The sequence below is a fragment of the Dipodomys ordii genome, unplaced genomic scaffold (assembly GCF_000151885.1).
Source record: "Dipodomys ordii isolate 6190 unplaced genomic scaffold, Dord_2.0 Scaffold47, whole genome shotgun sequence".
NCBI classification, from domain to species: domain Eukaryota; kingdom Metazoa; phylum Chordata; class Mammalia; order Rodentia; family Heteromyidae; genus Dipodomys; species Dipodomys ordii.
The window spans coordinates 2,995,939-3,019,123 of NW_012267263.1; the positions used below are offsets into that span (position 1 = coordinate 2,995,939).

Here is a 23,185-nt window from a genome sequence, read left to right on the forward strand (position 1 = left end):
CCTCAGCTCTTCAGCTCAAGGCAAGTGCTCTACCACTTGAGCTACAGCGCCACTTCCGGTTTTCTGGTGGTTTATTGGAGATAGGAGTCTCACGGACTTTCCTGCCCTGGCTGGTTTTTGAACCATCATCCTCAGATCTCAGCCTCCTGAGTAGCTAGGATTATAGGCGTGAGCCACCAGTGCCCGGCAGTTGGATGTTTCTTACATGCACACACACACACACACACACACACACACACACACACACCATTATCCAGTTTTTTGCCTCCTAATCATTTCAATGCAGGCCATTCTCCTTTCCATCCACCTTCTTGTTGGTCTGATCATCCTCCTTGAGCCCATAATGGTGTTGTCAAGTATAAATCTGGTCTGTCATTCCTACTTGTCCCCACCACTTCCTCTCTGATGTCTAAACCCTTCAAAGGTCCCATTGTCCTGGAGACTTTTTTATTTTTTGGTCATGTGGCTTGAACTCAGCCTGGGTGCTGCTCCTCAGCTATTCAACTCAGGGCTAGTGCTCTACCACTTGAGGCACAGCACCACTTCTGGCTTTTTCTGCTTATGTGGTACTGAGGAATCGAACCCAGGGCCTCATGTATACAAGGCAACCACTCTACCACAGAGCCACCTTCCCAGCCCTAAAAAGTAAATTTTTAACAAAGGGCAAGGCTTTCAGTTGCCAAAACAACTGAAGGAGCACTGCTGTAAATTAGTGGTCGGGTGGAATCAGGGATGCTGAACAGTCCTACAGTGAGAAGTCCTCCCTTCTTCCCACTAGAATTGCTACACTGAGTTGAGGGGGGCGGGGGGAAGGCAGGTGGCTCACATTTATAATTTATAATCCTAGCTACTTGAGAGGCAGAGATTATGAGGATTGAGATTCCAACCTAGGGAAAGAAGTCTGCAAGAACCCCTCTGAATAGAGGGAAGCTGGAGGGGATGGCATGAGTCTGTAATCCCAGCAACTATGGAAAGCCAAAAGTTGGCAGATTGTGGACTTAGGTACTCCAAATGACACTCCTATCTCAAAAACAACCAGAAAATCAACAACAACAAAACAGAGCTGGATATATAGCTCAGCAGTATTCAGCCAAAGCATAAAGCTGACTTCAAATACTATAAGGCCAAAAAACTAAGTTTCATTCTGAAATTAAAAGATATTTTAGGGATAGTTAAGGTAACTGTCCTGGCCTTCCCTCACATAACACCATTTGTGGGGTCAGGTGTTGTTGAATGGATACAGCATTTTATACTGCTCACTTTTTTTTTTTTTTGCTGTTCTTGGGACTTGAACTCAGGGCCTGAGTGATGTCTTTTAGCTTTTTAAAAAAAACTTAATTAAAAACTTAAAGGTGTTTTCAGAGGGGTTACAGTTACATATGTAAGATAATGAGTACATTTCTTGTCACCCTCCCTAAGTTTCTCCCACTTTCCCTCCTTTAGCTTTTTTGCTCCAGGCAGGCACTCTCCCACCATTTGAAGCACACCTCCACTTCTGACACCTCCACTTTTTACGATTCACTGAAGGTAAGTCTCATGGATGTTCCTGTATAGTCTGGCTTCAAACTTTAATCCTAAATCTCAGCCTCCTGAGTTCCTCAGAAGTTAGTATTGCATACTAACCATAAACTCTAGCATGGAGGTTGGAGGTACTTTTTCCTTTTTTTTTTCTTTAAAAGGTGGTGATGAAAAGCTGGGTACCAGTGGCTCTTGCCTGTAATCCTAGCTACTAAAGAGATCTGGGGATAGCAGTTTGAAGCCAGATTGTGCAGGAAAGTCTGTGAGGCTATTATCTCCAATTAACTAACAGAAAAGTCAGATGTGGAGCTGTGCTAGAGTGGTAGAGTGCTAGCTCAAAAGCAGCCCAAGGACAGAATCCAGGCCCTGAATTCAAACCTCAGGGCCAGCATACACATAAAAAAGGTAGTAATGGTTTTCAGAAAGCTTTTCATAAGAATGTGGATAGGAACAATGACCTTTATTTAAAAATATATTATTATGTATATATACATCATATATATATTCACTTATACATCATATATATATATATATATATATATATACACACACACATACATCATATATCATACGCATACTATTTTGCATCCGCTTGGACCACTCTCGTCACGGTGTCAGGACCCTCTCATCTCGGTCCCACAACCATCCATCCTTAGGTCAACTGAGGAAATGAACCTCGTTTCCTCAGTAATTTCCTTCCCCGGTAGAAAACAAATTGCAGGAAAGCAAAAGTCCTAGCTTGCCCTGTTCCAGGATGCTCACAAACCAGGTAAGGCTTAGCCAGGGATGGTAAGTGCAGAATGACTTAAAACCTGCTCCACTAGATGCTTCGGTGGCGGATAGAGACATTCTGCGCAGGCGCGAATTTGGCCCCGCCTTCGGGTGACGTTACACAGCCGTTACCGCGCTGTGGCGTCTTGACGCGCGCAATTTAAAACCAGCTCTTGATCCGCGGAAGGCAAGATGGGTCCTCCAGGCACTGGTGAGGCCGGGTTGGAGGGAGTTGCGACGTTCAGGTGGAGACTTCGAGTGGTGCTCTGGCTGGATGGCTAGCAGTAGAGCCTGGGAGGCGAGTGCGCGCATGCTCATCTCGGTTCTCGGTGCGCCGGCGGCGGGCAGGCGCGCGTGTGTGGGAGCGCAGGCCGGACCCCGGCCTCAGGGCGGGCGGGAAGGCGCGGCCGGGGGGACGCCCATCAGGATGCGTCTCCTCCGGCGTCTGTTCCGGCTCTCCGAGAGGTCGGATCAGCTCCACTCGGTGCACTTTGCTCGATTTCTGTTCGCAAAGGAAACTTCGTGTTGTTGTTTGGTTTTGTTTTTGCTCTTCTGGAGAACCCCTTAGCTTCGGGGCCATGGAAGCGTCGTGGTCACATGCATTTATTGATAGGAAAGCATTGAGTGGACATGGGATTTCTGTCCTCTTAAAGGCTGTGTGCTAGCTGGATTATGGGAAGGCCAGCGCTGCTGTCCCGAGTCTGGCTAAAGAAAAATTCAGGCACGATTAGTAAAACAGTGACAGTGATAGTAACGTTTATTCAGAACGGACTACACTTCCAGTAAGCTAAAAGGCCTTTTCCAGGGTGAGAACGACAGCATTAGCCCTTGGGGTTTAAATACGCATTGAGATTGTCTGTGAGAAAGTTCTAGGTCCAAGTCCAGCCTACGGGATTGAAGTCACCTGGTAAACAAGTGTTCTGAGGTCGATTTACAGAATTATAATGTACAAATGAATATTTAGGTCCTACTGATCTATGAGTCTACGTTTTTGTTTTATAAATGACCTATGATTCCAGGCATTCTTGTCTGTTTGCTTTAGGTTGAAATACTCTTCAATTCTTAGGACTCAAAAACCTCTTATGACATCTATGACTTTGGTGGGATTTTTTAAAAAAATTTAACTTGTTATTATAAAGGTAATGTATAGATGAGTTATGATTTTGTAAGTCAGGTAATGAGTACCTTTCTTTTTGGGGAGCATCACCCCTTCCTTTGCTCTTTCCCAGTTTCCCCCTCCCATTCCTACCCACAACATACTTTCTACTGAGTATGCCGCTGCATTTTATCTTCACATAGGCTGGTCACCTGTGAGTCTCTAAGACCTTGTATTCTCTTCCCAAGGTCACTAATTATGTCTTTCCTTTTTAAGGACTGGAGGCCTTGAAGAAACTCCATTTTAGATTTCCTTTGCATAGCCTCATCTCTTTTGTCTAAGAGCAATCTAACAGATGGGGAGACAGACATTACAACAAATAGTTGGAAGGAAGAAGGGAAGACTTCAGTGTTGTGGTTGATGCTAGCAGAGTATGGAGGCTCTTTTAGATTAGGGACTTAGGGAAGAGATTTAAGCAGAGACTTAGGAACATGTTTGAGGCAGAAGCATGTACAAAAATGAGAAGTCAGGAAAGAGCCTGGTTTGGGTAGGACTGAACTAGAACATTGTTATTAAGCTCACTGAATGATGCTAGGTAGGGCCTGTTAGGCCTTACTTGGTAAGACAGGTAGGGCCTGTTAGGCCTTGGTAAGAGGTTTGGAAACTTGAGTTACATTTCGGACATGGTTAAGTTTGAGTTATTGTAAAGATGCTTGGGTGAAGGAATCAGCCAGTTGGGTAAGAGTTTGGCACTCAGGAGTAACATATGGAAGAGAAAAAAATGTACTACTGTATTATCATTATCAGCATAGATTGTAAACCCTTGGGAACTGGTGAGAGTATAGAAAGACCTTGTATTGAGTGTACTCAGGACCAATATTTAAAGGCTGGGTAAAGAAAGATGTGCTGAAAAAACTCAAGAGGGGGATATAGAAGCCAAGTGTGTTTCTAGAAAGAAGGGGGAGTATCAGCTGTTCTAAATGCTCCTGAATCTCAAGAGAGATGATGCCAGAGAAGTGACCAGATCCTATAACAACATGGAAATTGTCGTTTATGATGACAAGACTGCTTTCTTTCTCTTTCTTTCTCTCTCTCTCCCTCCCTCTCCCCTTCCTCCCTCCCTCCTTCCCTCTCTCCCTCCCTCCCTCCTTCCTTCCTTCCTTCCTTCCTTCCTTCCTTCCTGCCTTCCTGCCTTCCTTCCGTTCTTTTTATTTTGTCATGGGGCTTGAACTCTGAGCCTGAGCACTGTCCCTCAGCTGTTCAGCTCAAGGCTAGCACTCTACCACTTGAGCTACAGCGCCATTTCTGGTTCTCTGTTGGTTTATTGGAGGTAAGAGTTTCACGGACTTTCCTGCCCTGGCTGGGTTTGAACCATGATCCTCAGATCTCAGCCTCCTGAGTAGCTAGGATTACAGACGTGAGCCACCAGCACTTGGCTAAGACTGTTTTCTTGAAGTAGTAAAGATGAAAACCAGACACAAGGGATTGAAAAATAGTGGGAGACAAAGGAGATACAAGGAAGTATTTTGAGCTCAGTAACATCTGTTAAGAGAATAATGCATTGTTAAAGGCAAAGATGGAAAGATTTAAAGGATTAAAACATGCCTGTAATTCTCAGCTTGAGTTTCCTTTGACAAGTTCCTCTTTCAGTGCTTCCCATTTTTGTTAGCCTCTAAAGATCCAGTTCCTTTCCTTAATCTGCAGTGCCCACATCTACACAGTCTCAAGTCCTCTTGATTTTTTTTTTTCTCTAAAAATGTCTCTTGGCTGGGAAGGTGGCTCAGTGGTAGAGTACTTGCCTTGTATGCATGAGGCCTTGGGTTCAATTCCTCAGCACCACATAAACAGAAAAAGCCAGAAGTGGCGCTGTGGCTCAAGTGGTAGAGTGCTAGCCTTGAGCTGAAGAACAGAGGGACAGTGCCCAGGCCCAGAGTTCAAGCCCCATGACCGACAAAAAAAAAGTCTCTTGTCCTATTTTGTCAATTTTTTGTTCATTTTGGCTTCAAGTGAGTTATGTTGTTAACTACACACTTAAACTTGTAGGGAGCTATTAGGGCATTATGCAGAGTCCTTACTTGTGTTCCTGTTTATCCCTTTCCTTCCCTTCACATAGTCAGTCATTTAGTGGTGCTAGGGATCAAACCCTGGGCCTGGTGCATGCTAGGAAAGGTCTATACCACTGGGTTACATCCCCAGTCTTACTTTGTAAATGTGTTCCTATGAAGTATGTCATATTGTATATGTATATATTTTTTCTTTGTATCATCAATGCCAAACAAGCTCAGTTTGTGCTTTACTTTTTAAATTTTTTCTTATACTGTTAAGGATCAAACTCAAGCCTTGTGCTCTACCACTTATCAGGTTTGAGTTTTTCCATTTAAAATTTTTCCAGCTAGTAACTGATAGAGGGAGGCTTAAAGCAAGGTTTTCTGATTCTTTTTGTCTGTTGTGGGGCTTGAACTCTGGGCCTGGGCACTGTCCCTCAGCTCTTCAGCTCAAGGCTAGCACTCTACCACTTGAGTGCCACTTCTAGTTTTCTTGTGGTTGCTTGGAGATAAGAGTCTCACAGACTTTCCTGCCCAGGCTGGCTTTGAACTTGGATCCTCAGATCTCAGCCTCCTGAGTAGCTAGGATTATAGGTGTGAGCCACTGGCGCCCAGCTTTCTGATTCTTAAATTTGGAAACTTTCACTCTTGGAAAGTTTTCTGAGTTTATCTTCTAGGGATCTTTGTTTCTTTTCCAATCATAGTAAGTTATAGGTAGTCACTATGATAATTAAACCTTGGGTCTCGTCACTAACAATAGCTGAACCACTCTACTTCAATTTTAAGTATCCTACTTCTTAAAAGCAGCCCATCTTTCTAGCTCACTTTTTTTTTAGGGGGGGGTAGGGATGGTCCCAGGGTGCTGTCACTGAGCTTTTTGTTCAATGCAAGTAGTGCTTTACTACTTAAGCCACACCCTACTTCTGGCTTTTTGAGGGTTAATTGTAGATAAGGTTTTAATAAACTTTCTTGCCAGGCTTACTCTAAACTGTGATCCTCAGGTCTCAGTCTCTGCAGTAGCTAGGGTTATAAGCATGAGCTACCAATGCCTAGCAGCTCACTTCCTCTTACAGGCTGACTAAAGCAATCTTCTGTTCCAGCAGGTCTGTATTCTATCCTTGATAACTATTTCAGACCTTCCTTTCTCTCCTTCAATCTGGAATACTTTCTCTTCAACCTTCCTGTTAGCTGCTGAATTTTTTTGTTCTTTCTTGCTTCCTATTTTAAATGAGAATAGAATATGGCAAGTTCCTACTGTCCTGCTCCCATACCTGCATCCATGCCCGTGTATTCTACTTTACTTCCAGTTGCTGGGGATTGGTTCCTTGTGTTCTTAATACAGGCAATTCCTGTATTTTAAGCAAATAAGTAATGTGTGGAGTACATTGTTCAGTACCTCTGTATGTGTGTGTGTGTGTCTTATGTACCCTAGGCTGTCCTGGAATTTGTAATCCTGCCACAGCCTCCCAAATGCTAAGATTACAGATACACACTAGTTTGGTAACTTTTGTATGATCTCTATTTTAATCTGTAATGTGTTACTTTCCATAGTAAAAGGGATTTTGCAGATATGAAATTTAGGGTCTTGAGATAATGATCTTGGACTGTCTGAGTAGAACCCAGTGATCCTTATAAGAGGTAGGTGGGTCAGTCAGAGAAGATGTGATTAGAGGAACGAAAGGTTGAATTGATAAGAGGAAGTAACCAGGAGCCAAGAAATGAAGGCAGCTGCTAAAAGCTTTTTGGAAAAGACATGGAAACATTTTCCTCTAAAGCTTCCAAAAAGTGTGCTGCCTTGCTAACATCTTGGTTTGAGACTTGTAACTTCCAGACTTTCAAGAAAAAAATATGTTTTTTTAAAATCTTTTTTTTGTTTGTTTGTTAGTCGTGGGGCCTGAACTCTGGGCCTGGGCACTGTCCCTCAGCTCTTCAGCTCCAGGCTAGCGCTCTACCACTTGAGACACAGCACCACTTCCGGCCTTTTCTGCTTATGTGGTACTGAGGAATCGAATCCAGGGCCTCATGCATGCAAGGCAAGCACTCTACCACTGAGCCACCTTCCCAGCTCCAAAATGTGTGTTGTTTTAAACTATTAAATTTGAAGTAATGTGTTACAGCAGGATTTTTCATGTTAAAAATTGATTTCTTGCTCTCCCAACTCCTTTAATCATAGCTCCTTCCTCCCTTTCATAGCAGAAGTCTTTGAAAACCTGATCTGAGTTTCCTGTGTCTACTTCCTGTTGTTCCATCCTCTCAGGCTATTCCAATTTGGCTTTCCCCTCCACTGCTATCGGAAAACTATATATGTGAAGATCTCCAGTAACCCCTAGGTTGTAGATCTAGTGGTCAGTTCTCAGTCATTATCTAATTTGATCTGTCACCTACAATAGACATTGCTTACTCATGCACTATCCTCCCTTGCAGTACCTTCTTTATCTGGTACTAATTAATTTGTCTACATACTTATGCTGGTACAGGGGCTATTTTCATTTCTTTTTTAGTCTGTTCTTATCATGACAGGTAGGGGGATTCTTCCTTTTTTAAAAAATTGAGATAAGGGTCCTACTAATTTTTTGCTCTTGTGGCCTCAAACCATAATGTTAGTGTGCTTCTGAAAGCACTGGGATTGCAGACATGAGCCACTGCACTTGACATTTTGGTTTCTTTTAATTCACAAGATTTTTTTCCCCCTGTGGTAAGATTAGAGTTCAAACCTTTTTTCCTTTTTTTTTTTTTTTTTGATGCCAGAACTGGGTTGAACTTATGCCTTTCTCATTTGCCTTTCTTGCTCACAAGTGGTATTCTTACTACTTGAGCCTTACCTCTAGTTTGGCTTTTTACAAGTTAATTGGATGTGGAGTTTCACAAACTTTTCTGCCATGGCTGGCTTGAAACCATGATCCTCAAAGTCTTAGCTTCCTGAGTAGCTAGGAGTGCAGGCATGACCCACTGGCACCTAGCTTGACATTGACTTTTTTTTTTGTACTGGTCCTGGGGCTTGAACTTAGTGCTTGGTCACTATCCACTGTCCTTGAGCTTTTTTGCTCAAGGCTGGTAGAGCTCTACCACTTGAGCCACAGCTGCACTTCCCGTTTTTTGGGGGGTTAATTAGAGATATAATTGGAGTCTCATGGACTTTCCTGCCCAGGCTGGCTCCAAACCATGATCCTCAAATCTCAGCCTCTTGAGTAGCTAGGATTTTGGGCATGAGCCACTGACATTGGGTTGGTGTGTGTGTGTCTGTGTGTGTGTGTGTGTGTATGGGTGTAGGGGTGTGGGTGTGCATGTGTGCATGTGTATGCCTGTGTTAGGGCTTGAATTTAGAGCCTGGCCACTGCCTCTGAGCTTTTTTGTTCAAGGTTAACACTTTACTACTTGAGCCGCTACTCCACTTCTGGCATTTTGGTAGTTAATTGGAGAAGAGTCCCACAGACTTTCCTACCAGGTCTGACTTTGAACCTTGATCTCATTTCAGCTTCCTGAATAGCTAGGATTATAGGCATGAGCCACTGATGTCTGGCAACATTGACTTTAAAGAGACTGAGCCAGTTATATTGTCTACTGCTCCCAATCTAGAGTTGTCTCAGTGTTTCTTTGTAGTATCATTCAATTTATTAATCTCTTGTATTTATTACAAACTGGAAGTTTTAAAGCGTTGGTTAAATTTAAACATCTTTACCCAAAATATTTCCTGGATGATGCTAAAACTTGTATCTATCTTATCAGAGTATGAGTAAGTTTTAGGTCTCATTTTTAGTGTGGCTACATTTGGCTACTTGCTTAATGTGCTAACTGCTAAATCTAACTGTAAAAAGCTTTTTTTTTTTTTGGTTTTGCAATTAGCAAGTAATCTGTGGGTAGGTCTTTGGAATAGTGTATTTATTTTGTATACTTGTGATATTTATTCTCTGCCTTCCCACTAGACATGGAGGAGCAGAGATCTGAATATGACCTGTTCAATTAGAGCCATACTTCATGCTTGCTCAACATCAGACACAGATGTCTGACACTATGGGTGACAGGTTTCCATTGTCCTATTGATTTGTGGGTTTATTAGGGACAGCAGTTTCATCTTATCCTTCTTATGCCCACACAGTGATAGGATCAAACCTAGGGCCTGCCACGTGCAAGGCAAGTGCTCTACCACTGTACTACACTGTCTGTACTGTCTTTTTCATCTTTCTATCTTGTTGGGTTCTTGCATTCACAGTATCTTCCAAGTGGCTATTTGTTTTATCACCTTTGCTTCATCCTTACCCAAGAAACCCAAACTCTAGAAGGTCTAACATTATGTATTAGAAAAAGAGAAGATCTTATTAGGGAACAAAGCAGTGAGCCTCCACCCAGTACCAGGCCTAAATCCCTTTAGATTCAGGAAATGTTCAGTTGAATGTTTCTTAAGCAAGTGTTGTATTCTTTTACTGCCAGCCACAATGAATAATTCTTCAGAGACACGTGGACACCCCCACAGTTCCTCCTCACCTTCAGAACGGATGTTCTCAATGCCAATGGCTAGGAAGGCCCCTCTGAGTACATCTGGCACCCCAGTCCTTGAAGACTTTCCTCAGAATGATGATGAAAAGGAGCGAATGCAACGGAGGCGCTCCAGGGTCTTTGACCTGCAGTTCAGCACAGACTCACCTCGTCTGTTAGCCTCCCCTTCCAACAGGTGAGTGAATCTCTGGACTGGCTTTCTTTTGCGTTTGTGGGCCCTGGCATAATAATCTTATATATTCTGGTTCTGGATTTTGAAAAGTTCTCATATTGTGGATTCTTGCTAGAGTTTTTGTTTTTGCTGTCCATTTAGGAGTACTGATGTTTCTACTACCATCTCTAAATTTACAAACACACAGATTACAGAGCATTACTCCACCTGTATCAAACTATCTACTGAAAATGTGAGTATTTGCTGGTTTATTTAAGATTTTTACATCTGTTTTTTTAGAGACAGATTCTTGCTGTGTAGTTCAGTTGGCCTTGATCTCAAGATCCTCCTGCCTTCGAGCCTCCCAAGTTGCTGGGATTTTGGGCATGAACCACTGCCCAGCTAGAATCAGGGGAAATTTAGCTTTCTTGATTCTGTGGAGGGTGTTTGATAATTATTTTACTCTCCAGTGTTGCTTCTTAATGCTGATGTACTTCAGTGTGGTTTTGCGGCTTTTTTTCAAAACTCCTTATAGGTAGCCGCTACCTACAGTATATCTAGAGAGGGTAAATGGTATAAATTTTGGAGCCAGCTTGACTTAGAGCTCTGTCTCTTCCAATTATAAGCCAGATGAATGGAAAAATCACTCACCTTCCTGCCACAGGCTCCTCCTCTGTAAAGTGAGAATAAGGATAGTAACTGTTTCATAGATCATTCTGAGAATGATTGAGCCCTTTCCTACACAGTACTTAGAGCAGAGCCACTGCACAGTGAGCACTCAGGAACTGTGTGTTTTTACTCTTTAGGCTCTAAGAGAGGAAGATAAACATGTAGATTTGGCTTTGTTCCCTAGTGTTGGTAGGAATTTAGATCAGTGGTAAAACTTGAGTATTCAGAGTAACATTATTTTCAAGAGTCTAAACTAAAAAACCTTTCTACAATTTTCTGTTTTCAGAAAATCACCACCAAGAATGCTTTTGGGTTGCACTTGATTGATTTTATGTCAGAGATTCTTAAACAAAAGGACACGGAACCAACTAACTTTAAAGTAAGAAGGATATGCACTTTCTCTTACAATTGATCTAATATTAATTATTTCTTATGCTTAGCATAAAATAATGAAATTCTGCAAATACTTTCCCCATTGCAATAGTTATTTTACTTTCTTTAACAGATGAAATGCAGAGAAGACAGATATGTTTATCCCATTAGTCTTAAGGGCATCTGTTACTTTTTTTCCTTGGGACAAGTAAACATTTTATGAAACTTGCTAGATTTTGCTTATTTAGCACTGCATTTTTTTCTGCCTATTCATGAATATAGCTCTACTTGTTTGACTAGGTGGCTGCTGGCACCCTGGATGCCAGCACCAAGATCTATGCTGTGCGCGTGGATGCTGTCCATGCTGATGTGTACAGAGTCCTTGGGGGACTGGGCAAAGATGCACCAACCCTTGATGAAGTAGAGGACCATGGTGCAGGTATGGGTTGGAATCTGGATTTAAGGGGCTTATTTTAATGTATTTCCAAATAGTAATTTGGGTGACATATTGGAGTGAAGTCATAAGAAATCAGTTATATCATTTTATTAAATCATGATATTTCAGAAGAATATATATTTTATATAAGAAAACCACAGAAATCTTGCCCACTTGATTATATAGAAAAATCATGGTTAATAATAATTGCTAAATCATAATTAATGATCATAGATAATTTCTTTTTCCCTCTGTCCTTCTCCCCCCCCCCTCTCCTTTGAGAGGATTTCACATGTTTAAATTGTGGTCACTCCTTAGGGTTTTGAAGTACTTGAATTAGTAAAATCAGTCACTTACTTCTGAGCAGTTCTTGCGGTACACAGTCTTATTCTTCATTGTAGATGGAAGTGCTACTGAAACAGGAACAACCAAAAAGGTCCCAAAACCAAAGAAGAAGCATTCATACAAAACCATCGAGCAGAATATAAACAACCTCAATGTCTCTGAAGCAGAGAGAAAGTGTGAGGTGAGGAAGGGTATGCATACTGTGGTCTGTCTAATTCAGGTTTTCAGGAGCTGAGATTTAGCAAGGCTAAGCCTGCCTTGCTGGTCTGTGCTTGTTCAAGCCTCAGGAAGTAAGCTACTCATCTGGTTTCTCTCACTATCAATTCCTTAGCTTTATAATGATTAAAAGAGATTGATAATTACAGAGAAATCTGATGCTCAAGCATTTAACTTTATTTTCAATTATATGTAGCAGTGGTGATAATAATGTTTATTGTACTCACTCTGGGAACCATATGCTTTTGTGAGCCATACTGTGTTAACTCTCATAGTCCTCACAGCATCCTTGTTACTTTAATAAAAAGGAAACTAAAGCACAAAACTATTAAGTAACATGCTCGAGATAATATGTCTAGTATAGAAGCTAGTATTTGAAGTGAAATGGTCTCTCAAACAGCCTATTATCTAGCAGGTCCTAAGAAATGCACTTAAAGAATGGTTATTAAGGGGACTGGAAATATGGCTTAGTGGTAGAGTGCTTGCCTAGCATGCATGACGTCCTGGGTTAAATTCCTTAGTACCACATAAACAGAAAAAGCCAGAAGTGGCTCTGTGGCTTAAGTGGTAGAGTGCTAGCCTTGAGTAAAAGAAGCTCAGGGACAGTGCCTAGGCCCTGAGTTCAAGCCCCAGGACTGGCAAACAAAACAAAACAACCCAAAAACCCAAATAAATATAAATAAACAAATAGAATGCTTGTTAAAGAATTAACAAGCATTGCTCGTTTAAAGCAAATGGTGTTCTAATATTGTTTTCTTAATTTTGCTTCTAAAAATACTGTTTTTAGGGGCTGGGAATCTGGCTTAGTGGTAGAGTGCTTGCAGGTATGCATGAAGTCCTGGGTTCAATTCCTCAGCACCACATAAACAGAAAAAGCCAGAAGAGGCACTGTGACTCAAGTTATATAGAGTGCTAGCCTTGAGCAAAAGAAGGTCAGGGACAATGCTTAGGCCCTGAGTTCAAGCCCCAGGACTGGCAAAATAATGGTTTTTAGCTGGGTGTGCTGTGGCTCATGCCTTTAATCCTAGCTACTCAGGAGGCTGAGATCTGAGGATCACAGTTCAAAGCCAGCCCAGGCAGGAAAGTCCATGAGACTCTTCTCTCCAATTAACCACCAGAAAACAGGAAGTGGCGCTGTGGCTCAAGTGGTATAGTGCTCACCTCGGGCTGAAGAGCTGAGGGACAGCACCCAGGCCCAGAGTTCAAGCCCCACGACCGAAGGGGGAAATATATATAGTTTTTAACTGGGTAAGGTGGCACACTAGAAATCCTAGCTACTTGGGAGACTGAGATTGGTAGGATCACAGTTCAAGGTTAGGCTAGACACAATAAGTTCCCAAGACCCCATCTTAACCAATCAAAAAGCTAGGCATGGTGGTGTCTACCTGTCATCCCAGCTCCTTGGGAAGTGTAAATAGGATTGGTTCAGCCTGGCCCAGGTGAAAACCAAGACTCTATTAACAAAATACAGAAAGCAGAAAGGCTGGGGTATGGCTCAAGTGGTAGAGTGCCTGCCTGGCCTGCATAAGGCCCTGAGTTCAAACTCCAATACCACATAAAAATAGCAAATAAGCCAAGTATCAGTGGCTCATGCCTATAATTGTAGCTACTCAGGAGGCTGAGATCTGAGGATCGAGGTTCAAGGACAACCTGGGCAGGAAAGTCTGTGAGACTCTTAGCTGTGGCTCAAGTGGTAGAGTGTTATTCTGAGCAAAGGAAGCTCAGGAACAGCACCTAGGCCATGAGTACAAGCCTCAGGACTAACACACACATACAAAAGCAAATAAACTAATGTTTTTAGTGCTGGGTTTGTAACTTAACACGTGTGAAATTCTGGGGGTATAAAAGAAATTGTTTGAGAGTTGGGTGCTGTGACTTATGCCTATAATCCTAGCTACTTGGAAAACTGAGATTGGGAGGATTGTGGTTTGAGTCCAGCCCAGGCAGAAAAATGTTTAAAAGATGCATTCTCAATCAAGATTTGGGTATATTGGTCATACCTTTTAGCTATGACAAGAAGCCTAAAATAGGTGGATCATAGTTCACGCACTTGCCCAGGCAAGAAGTAAGATCTTGTTGGTAAATTCTAACCAAACTGGTAGTAAAGCCAAAATTCCCCAAACCCAGCAGGACAAAGTGGAGAAGAGAATAGGTAGGTTGGGAGCTGAGAGACAGTAGCTTAATTGGTACACAAATAATTAATTGGTACACACCCTTGAGGGGTGTGTGTGTGTGTGTGTGTGTGTGTGTGTGTGTGTGTGTGTGTGTAGATAGGTAAGTAGGTAGATAGATAGATAGATAGATAGATAGATAGATAGATAGAGTACACTGTTATGTAAAACATTACCCATTGGGGAATTTATAAAACAACACAGGGATTAATATTACTATTCTTTCACCATCCTTGTAGATTTGAATTTTTTCATAAGAATTGGAAAAACAAATGTTCAAATGGGAGGAGAGAGAAAGGAATGAAGACACTGAAATAGGTCATTGTCTAGAAGACTTGCTACAGTTTGGGGTCACGGAGATAGCAAAAATGAAAGTAAGGTTGAGTAAGAACTAGCAGCATATTTCATTGATTACAACAGACTTGTGGAGATGATATCGTTGATGGCTGCAGAAGAGAGGAGAGAGCTACTGGCCAGTGATTGAAGGCTATTGAGAAGCAGCAGCCACTATAGAAGGCTAAGGGGGAAGTATACCCTGGAGAGTTCATGCTTGAGCTATATCAGGGCCACTCAGACTGATACATTGCCCTCCCTTCTTCTGGGCCTCCCCAGATTTTGTTCCTATTTTTCCTTGAAATGGAATACTAAGGAATAAGACTTTGTCAGGTAGGTTTGAGGTTTAGAGAGCCACAAATTATGATACTCAAATTTTTTTTCTCCTAACACCTCCAATTTCACTCCCTGAGAGTGATATTGTCCCCTTGGGAATGCATGAGTTAGAGCAAGCAGGTAGAAAGAACCTTCAGAAAAGAAATGGGCAGACTAGGGAATCGTAATGGTAACTGACTGACTGTGACTAAAGGACCCTGGTGGGGGTGGGGGTAGGTGGGATGGGGGGGTAAGGGGAGTGGGTAATGTCAGATCCTGGAAGTAGAAGATGGCATATCATCTGAATGAGAATGTCAACTGACTAGATTGTAGTCTGGGCAATGCAGAACTGATGTGTCTGAGGGTCTTTTTAATTTTTTTATTTTTTGGTTGGTCGTGGGGCTTGAACTCTGGGCTTGGGCGCTGTCCCACAGCTCTTCAGCTCAAGGCGAGCGCTCTACCACTTGAGCTACAGCGCCACTTCCGGTTTTCTGGTGGTTTATTGGAGATAGGAGTCTCACAGTCTCTCTTGCCCGGGCTGGCTTTGAACCGCGATCCTCAGATCTCAGCCTCCTGAGTAGCTAGGATTACAGGTGTGAGCCACCAGCGCCCGGCCTGAGGGTCTTTTTTAAAGTCAAATAGAGGGCTGTAATATCAGTCCCAGTGGTCTCAAAACAAATAATGGTGAGGGTGGGGAAGTAGGACCCTGCTGGGTTCACTCTAGTGGTGGAGTAGAGCAGGTCTGGACTACTCTGAGCTGCTTGGTGGCCCCAGTCTATAAAGGAGTTGCATAGGCTGGGAGAAGCCAGAACAAGGTGGGGTTACTAAAGACTAGGCTGGTAGAGAGAGGTAGCAGATGAGAGAGTGTGTGTGTTATTTTCCTATTGGATGTGCACGATGGTAAAGGTAGATGGTATAAGTTCATGTCCTGGTCCCTTGTGTTAGCTGCATCACCTGGGAAAAGGGTCTGTGTCTCTGCTTACTGTAAAAACAGGTGAAGCTGACCTCCTCCACATTGAGTTTGTGTTAGTGGATCAGTTAATGTCAAGAGGCTTTATATATGATGATATGCTAAACACATTTGAAGTGATATTATTGGTTTTAGGGATCCATTGTCTGGGAAGTGTTTCTAGATGGAGGTATAAGCAAAAGCCACAGAGTAAGAAAGTTCTGGTTCTTTGAGGAGCTTGAAAGTACATGTTTACCTAGAGACAAGGATTTACTTAAAAATTTATTAGTCTTTCCCATACAGTCTGTTGTCTGCCCAGTCCCTTGATTGACACTTCTTTACTGTGAATCTTTGACTCAAAAGGTTTCATTTATCTAAACTGTGCTGTCAGTGATAATTCATTTTTCCATTGATTTACTCTAGAATCTAACTCTGATCTGCTTGAAAGAACCACTGTCCTCACACTGGTATAATTCTAGACAGTAGTGAAGAAATAATTGGGTGTGGTGGTTCACATCTTTAATCTTAGCTACTTGGGAGGCAGAGATGGGAAGATCTAGATTCAATAATAGCTCAGAAAAGAAGTTATTAGCAAAATCCTATCTCAGAAAAACAAAAACAAGCCAGGGCCGGCAATTGGTTTAGAGCACCTGCCTAGCAAAGTTGGGGCCCTGAGTTCAAACCCCAGTACCACCCCTCCTTTTAAAACTAAGCCAGGCTTCGGACTACATACTGTAGAGGCAAAGGAGGAAGATAACTGTCTTAAGTCTGACTCAGACAAAAGTGCAAAGACCCTACCTATTTTATATGTACCTACTTAGAGAAAACAATTTGTAGAAGGAGACCAGGAAACAGATACCATTCAGGTGTATTGTAAATAAATAAGATGGATAAGGTATACACTTTTCACAGTGATTGTCTTCTTGGAAAAGAAATGTTTATCCGTCTGACCCCTTATGTGGGATTTTACATGATGGATTAAAAAGCCTTTCCCCTTTTTGATCATGTGCAGGCCCAGGGATACACCTGCACAAGAGCAGGATCTAGTGCATGAGTTTGCATTTCCTCTGCTTCCTGCCCTAATTCCTTGGTTCCCTCTCTCTTTTTTTTTGGTTCTGGTCGTGGGGCCTGAACTCTGGGCCTGGGCGCTGTCCCTCAGCTCTTCAGCTCAAGGCTAGCGCTCTACCACTTGAGCCACAGCGCCACTTCCGGCTTTTTTCTTTTTGCTTATGTGGTGCTGAGGAATCGAACCCAGGGCCTAAGGCATGCAAGGCAAGTGCTCTACCACTGAGCCACCTTCCCAGCCCCCCTCTCTTTTTGTACTCAGGTTGATCCCATGTTTCAGAAGACTGCAGCTTCATTTGATGAATGTAGCACAGCAGGAGTATTTCTCTCCACCCTTCACTGCCAGGACTACAGGAGCGAGCTACTTTTTCCTTCTGATGTCCAGATCCTCTCCACTGAAGAACCTCCTGCATTACCAGATTTAGGTTCAGTAGAAATGACAGATTTAAAAGGTAAGTTCAACTAAGCTTTTTGTCAGAGCATTTTCTTTCTTTCTTTTTTTTTTTTTTTTTTTTTTTTTTTTTTTGGTCTTTTTTTTGTTATGAGGCTTGAACTCAGAGCCTGGGTGCTGTCCCTGAGCTCTTTTGCTCAAAGGTAGCGCTCTACTACTTTGAGCACAGCTCTACTTCTGGTTTTCTGGTGGTTAATTGGATGTAAGAGTCTCACACACTTTCCTGCCTGGGCTGTCTTTAAACTTCATTGCTCAGATCTCAGCTTCCTGAGTAGCTAGGATTAGGCGTGAGCCACAATAGCTTGGCTTTTTCTTCTTTTTTGTCAGTTGTGGGGCTTGAACTCTGTGCCTGGGCTCTGTCCCTCACCTCTTCAGCTCAAGGCTAGTGCTCTACCACTTGAGCCATAGCACCACTTCCAGTTTTCTGGTGGTTTATTGGAGGTAAGAGTTTCATGGACTTTTCTGTCTTTGAACCTGGATCCTCAGATCTCAGCTTCCTGAGTAGCTAGGATTACAGGCTGAGCCACTGGCACTCGGGTTTTTCTTTTCTTTTCTTTTTTTATGATAGAGTCTTATTTATGTAGCCCAGATTAGCCTCAAACCCAACATTCTCCTGGCTTATCCTGTAATGTTGGGATTATAAATGTGCTCCACCCACCACATATAGTTTTAGGTTGCTTCTGTGTGTGTGTGTGTGTGTGTGTGTGTGTGCGCGCGTGTGTGCGCGCGTGTGTGCGTGTGTGCGCTCGCTTACATACGCACGCGTGTACTCAGGTATGTGTGCACCAACAGCAGAATGCTTGGGTGCTTTCCCTTAGCTTTTTTGCTCCAGGCTGGTGTTCTTCCACTTGAGCCACACCTCTGCTTCTAGCTTTTGTGTGGTGAGTTTTGCCTGGGCTGGCTTTGAACCATAATCCTCAGATTTTAGTCTCTTGAGTAGCCAGGATTACAGGCTGAGCCACTGGCTTTTTCTTTTCTTTTCTTTGAGCCACTGGTATCTAGTTTAGGTCACTTCTTCAAATCACCCAAAAGTTTCCTCTGGAATACCTAGCAACCCTCTCACAGCTTTTCCTTTGCTAATCATTGCCTCTTGGTTCTATGGCCTATGTATCTCAGGTATCCATTGGTCAGCTCTCACGATCATAGTCAAGCTTTCCTTGACTTGGTAAGTTTGGATTTTGGAACGAGGCTTAAAGAGACCTCCATCCAGAGAGGCATTTTTGTTGTTGTTGTTGGTTGTAGCTTGAACTCAGGGCCTGGTTGCTGTCCTGGAGCTTTTTTGCTCAAGGCGAGTGCTCTATCACTTTGAGTCATAGTGCCACTTCCCATTTTCTGGTGGTTAATTGTAGCTAAGAGTCTCATGGACATTCCTGCTCAGGCTGGCTTCAAACTATGATCCTCAGATCTCAGCCTCCTAACTAACTAAGATTATAGGCCTGAGCCACTGGTACCTGGCTTAAGGCCTTGTTTTTACTTGTTCTCAAGCTAAGGGGTCTTAAGGATAAGTGGGTACAATGAATTGTTTTCAAACACTTGCAGAAGTTAAGAACCAACCTGTTCCATTGTCAGTCTGTTATGCTAAATTGCTAAATATTTAACAACCTCCAAATTCTTCACCTCGGCCCAGGGGATCTTTGGAGGATGTTGTGATGGGAAACAGATGGTATGAAGACCAGGCATATGCAGTATGATACCTGGGTATGCCTGTGAATCCCCTATGTGTTGAATGAAGTTGGTCGCCCCCCTTTGGACAGGGTCAAACAGATGTTAATGGCATCTGTTTCGACCTAAATTTGTGCTAGCAGTCTGTTTTTCAAATTCATGCCCTTCCTTGGGGCTCTGATCCTGTGAGGTAGGTCATTTGGAGTTTGTTTTCTTTGGGAGTAAAAATAAGTACCATTATATGCGTATGTACTGCATATGCTTTTAAGAGGAAGTGTTTTTGGATTCCCAACTATCATGTAAGATACAAGGTTTATTTCAGAATCAAATGTCTGCTTTAGATTTTCCCTCCAGCGTTTTACTAACTCTGGGAATGATGGTGTGTAACCTGACTCCAGTGTGATGTGTACCTGTGCATTTGCTTGCTTCCCTGGAACAGTCTGGCCCACAGAAGTTGATGGCCAGCCAGTGTTACTGTTCCAGCTTCTGCTGGAAAACAGTGAGGAGACTGTCCCTCTTGTCCCTGTTATGCCCCCTCATGTCATTCTAGAGGAATATACTTGACCCACCTCTAATCTCTTTGGTTTTGCTGTCCCTCCAGCACCCTTGCAGCAGTGTGTGGAAGATCGCCAACTCTGCCCTTCCTTGGCTGGGTTCCAGTTTACTAAATGGGACAGTGAAACACATAATGAGGTGTGGTCAACTTTTGGACTTACAAGGGCTCAGGGAATTCCTCCAGTGGTTCGTGGTTTCAGTTAGATAGCCTAATATTAGTTATACCCAGTGGGAACCAAAACTGGCCTTGTTTTTACTTAGCTATGGGAACAGAAAATATTTCCTTTGGCACTTCTATAAGGATAAAAATCCTACGTGGGTCAGGGTGGTGTTCTGAACCTAAGAAGGACCATCTTAGAACTGAATGGATTCTGAGGTCAGCTTTATGTTCCTTCTTCTATTTCCCTATGGCAGGGCTGCCCTGCCATTCATTAATGGACATTTTTGCCAGACTTTCTCTTGAGTGTGGTTATCCAAGTCGCCTCTGGTCTCAGGCTGCTGTCAAGCTCAAAGCATTTCCTGCTCTTTGGGGTTAAGTCTCTTGGCACATAGTTTCCTGAGAAATTGTCATGTGTAAAGCCTTCCTTTGTGTATTTTTAGCAAGGCCCCTTTAACCTACTAACTACAACTCCCAAAAGAAATGATCACCATGGAAAACTGGTTTTTCCAAACATACAATTAATGAATACAGATTCCTGTTTCATGGTTTACAAAATGTGCCTAACACAATACAGTCTCATCCTGTTCTGCACAATGTAAACTTCCTCAGTGACTGCTCTCGTGAATGCAATGGTTCTGGGAGCTGGGGGGCAGGGAGAGATGGCACAGGGTAAAAAAAAGCTAGAAACTGGAATGTGAACTGGGTGAGCTGGGCAACTGAAGGAATGAGAACTAGAGAATCTTCTTTTGTTCCTCTAGTCTGTGTCAGCTCTCGTTGACAAGTTTAAGAAGAATGATCAGGTATTTGACATGGATGCCGAGGTTGAAGAGAATGATGACAGGGACTTCCTGGATGGACACCAGGAGGATGACTTTTACGCCAGTGATGAACAAGACCATTCCGCAGCTGGGGATAGTGAAGAAATCCAGAGCTGGAAAAAGCCCGGCCAGGTCCAAAGCTTCCAGTAAGTCTTTCAGGGTCCCAGGAAGTTTTCAGAAGTATTTTCCTTTTTTTTTTTTTTGCCAATCCTGGGGGTTGAACTTAGGGCCTGGGCTCTGTCCCTGAGCTTCTTTTGCTCAAGGCTAGTACTGTACCACTTGAGCCACAGAGCCACTTGCGGCTTTTTCTGTTTTTGTGGTACTGAGGAATCGAACCTAGGGTTTCATGCATCCTAGGCAAGCACTGTACCACTAAGACACATTCCCAGCCATTTTTCATGAATTCTAAACAGGTCTGCTGCGGCTATGTGATTTCAGCTCTGGTTGGCTGGGCTATGTGTCACATATACCTTAGATGAACCCCATATCTTATTCATAGTGTATGTTGGCTAAGCCACCTTGGTGACCGGGGTTTATAAGGATTAGAATCATAAAGTACTGAATAAACTACTATAGAGTACTATGAAGTACGGAATAAACTACTATCTCATAGCTACCTCACTGTGATGGTGGTTATCACATACATTTTCATAGAGAGAGTGTTCCCGTCGCATAATCTGTGTACACTCACTTTGTGCCATATCCTTGAATATCAGTGACCGAAACTGGCCTGTTGAATACTGCTTATAGAAAAAAGTGGTGAGCAGTGAGTAGAGGTGGGCATTACTGGGTGACCAGATAGGCTGACTTCAAATTACTGTTTGAGCCAGGCACTAGTAGATACCTTTAATCCCAGCCTCTCAGGATGCTGAGATGGAGAATTGAGGTTTGAAGATAGGCAGAAAAGTGTGAAAGACTTTGTCTCTAATTAACCAGCACACACACAGAAAGCAATCTCATTTTGGAAATATTTAAGAAGCATCTTTTTGGGGGACGTACTGGGGTTTGAGCTCAGCATCTCACTTGTTTTTGGCTGGCTTGCTCAGCTGACACTCGACCACTTTTTTTTTTTCATTTAGCATGCAGTGATTGTATAACAGGAGTTTCATTGTGACATTTCCACATGTGTATCATTCTTCCTGAAAACAGCTTCAACAGGTTTCATTTTTCTATTTTCATACATACAAACAACTACTTCTACATATTCATCCTCATTCATCTCCTTTGTTAGCCCAACCCTTTCTTGCTGATTCACCCATCCTGTGGGTTGTTTTACTTTATTGTAAAAAATTTTTTCTAATGTATATTAATTGCACCAAGGTATTTCACCATGGTATTTCAGTGGTATTTCAGACATTCTGTGATGACTCTTTTTTTTTTTTGGTCTGGTCGTGGGGCCTGAACTCTGGGCCTGGGTGCTGTCCCTCAGCTCTTCAGCTCAAGGCTAGCACTCTACCACTTGAGCCACAGTGCCACTTTCGGTTTTTTTCTTTTTGCTTATGTGATGCTGAGGAATCGAACCCAGGGCCTCAGGCATACAAGGCAAGTGCTCTACCACTGAGCCACCTTCCCAGCCCCATGTGATGAACTCTTTTAAATCACATTTTCACATGTCAGAGAAGAACCTGTGACATCAGGGAGGTGACATCCGAGGGAGTTTTAATAACGGTTTCAGCACCTCCCATATTGTTTCAGATAAAGTTTTTCTTTTTTTTTTTTTTGGTAATACTGGAGTTTGAATGCAGAACTTTGTACTTGTTAGGCAGATACTCTATTTCTTTATTTAGTTCTTCAGTTTCTCAAAAAACATCTTTATTCCCCAGGCATTTCTGGATGGAAATCTTTTGTAATTTTCTCATGGCTGGGATGATATGTACATGTCACTATACTCAGCTTTTTATTTACTGAGAAAGGTTTCTTAAGGTGTTTTTTGTTTTTAATTGATCCAAGGTTTAAACTCAGGGCTTTGAGCTCGCTTTGGCTTGAGTGCTCAGCTGGTACACTACCATTTGAGCCATGTATCAATCCAGCTTTTTGCTGACTTTTTTGGAGATAGTGTCTTGAGAACTTTTCTGCCCTTAATGATATTAAACCATGATCTTCCAGCTCTCAGCCTCTTGAATAGGTAAGGTTACAGGTTTGAGATGCTAGTACCTGACTTGGGTCTCTAATTTTTTTGGCCCTGGCTGATCCTGAATATTCCATCCAATATCTAGTTCCCAAGTTACTAGGATTATTGCCATGAGCCACCACACGTATCCCTGGATGACAACATTTTGACATGTTCACAGGTCAGAAGTAGAGCTTCTTTGCATATCTTTCTTCCTACAGCACTGGGAGTGGGGCAATTTGTTCTCTGCTGAGATTTCTATAGCACTGTACATTTTTAGAAGTTGTTGGCCATGGTTAAAAGTCCTAGGCAGGGCTGGGAAGGTGGCTCAGTGGTAGAGTGCTTGCCTTGCATGCCTGAGGCCCTGGGTTCGATTCCTCAGCACCACATAAGCAAAAAAGACAGGTGGTGCTGTGGCTCAAGTGGTAGAGCACTAGCCTTGAGCTGAAGAGCTGAGGGACAGCTGCCAGGCCCAGAGTTCAG

General features: G+C 42.7%; 1 protein-coding gene across 1 annotated transcript in view; it reads left to right on the forward strand.

Annotated features, from left to right (window-relative positions):
• The first annotated feature begins 2,434 nt into the window (after positions 1–2,434).
• The window catches only part of Ncaph (non-SMC condensin I complex, subunit H), a 63,811-nt gene continuing 43,060 nt past the window's right edge, over positions 2,435–23,185 (forward strand). The window contains exons 1-9 of the mRNA XM_013019752.1: positions 2,435–2,500; positions 9,859–10,099; positions 10,238–10,328; positions 11,031–11,123; positions 11,417–11,555; positions 11,954–12,078; positions 17,209–17,398; positions 19,661–19,752; positions 20,533–20,738. Coding sequence (XP_012875206.1) covers positions 2,482–2,500; positions 9,859–10,099; positions 10,238–10,328; positions 11,031–11,123; positions 11,417–11,555; positions 11,954–12,078; positions 17,209–17,398; positions 19,661–19,752; positions 20,533–20,738 — 1,196 coding nt within the window. The 5' untranslated portion in view covers positions 2,435–2,481. The remainder of the gene's footprint in view (positions 2,501–9,858; positions 10,100–10,237; positions 10,329–11,030; positions 11,124–11,416; positions 11,556–11,953; positions 12,079–17,208; positions 17,399–19,660; positions 19,753–20,532; positions 20,739–23,185) is intronic.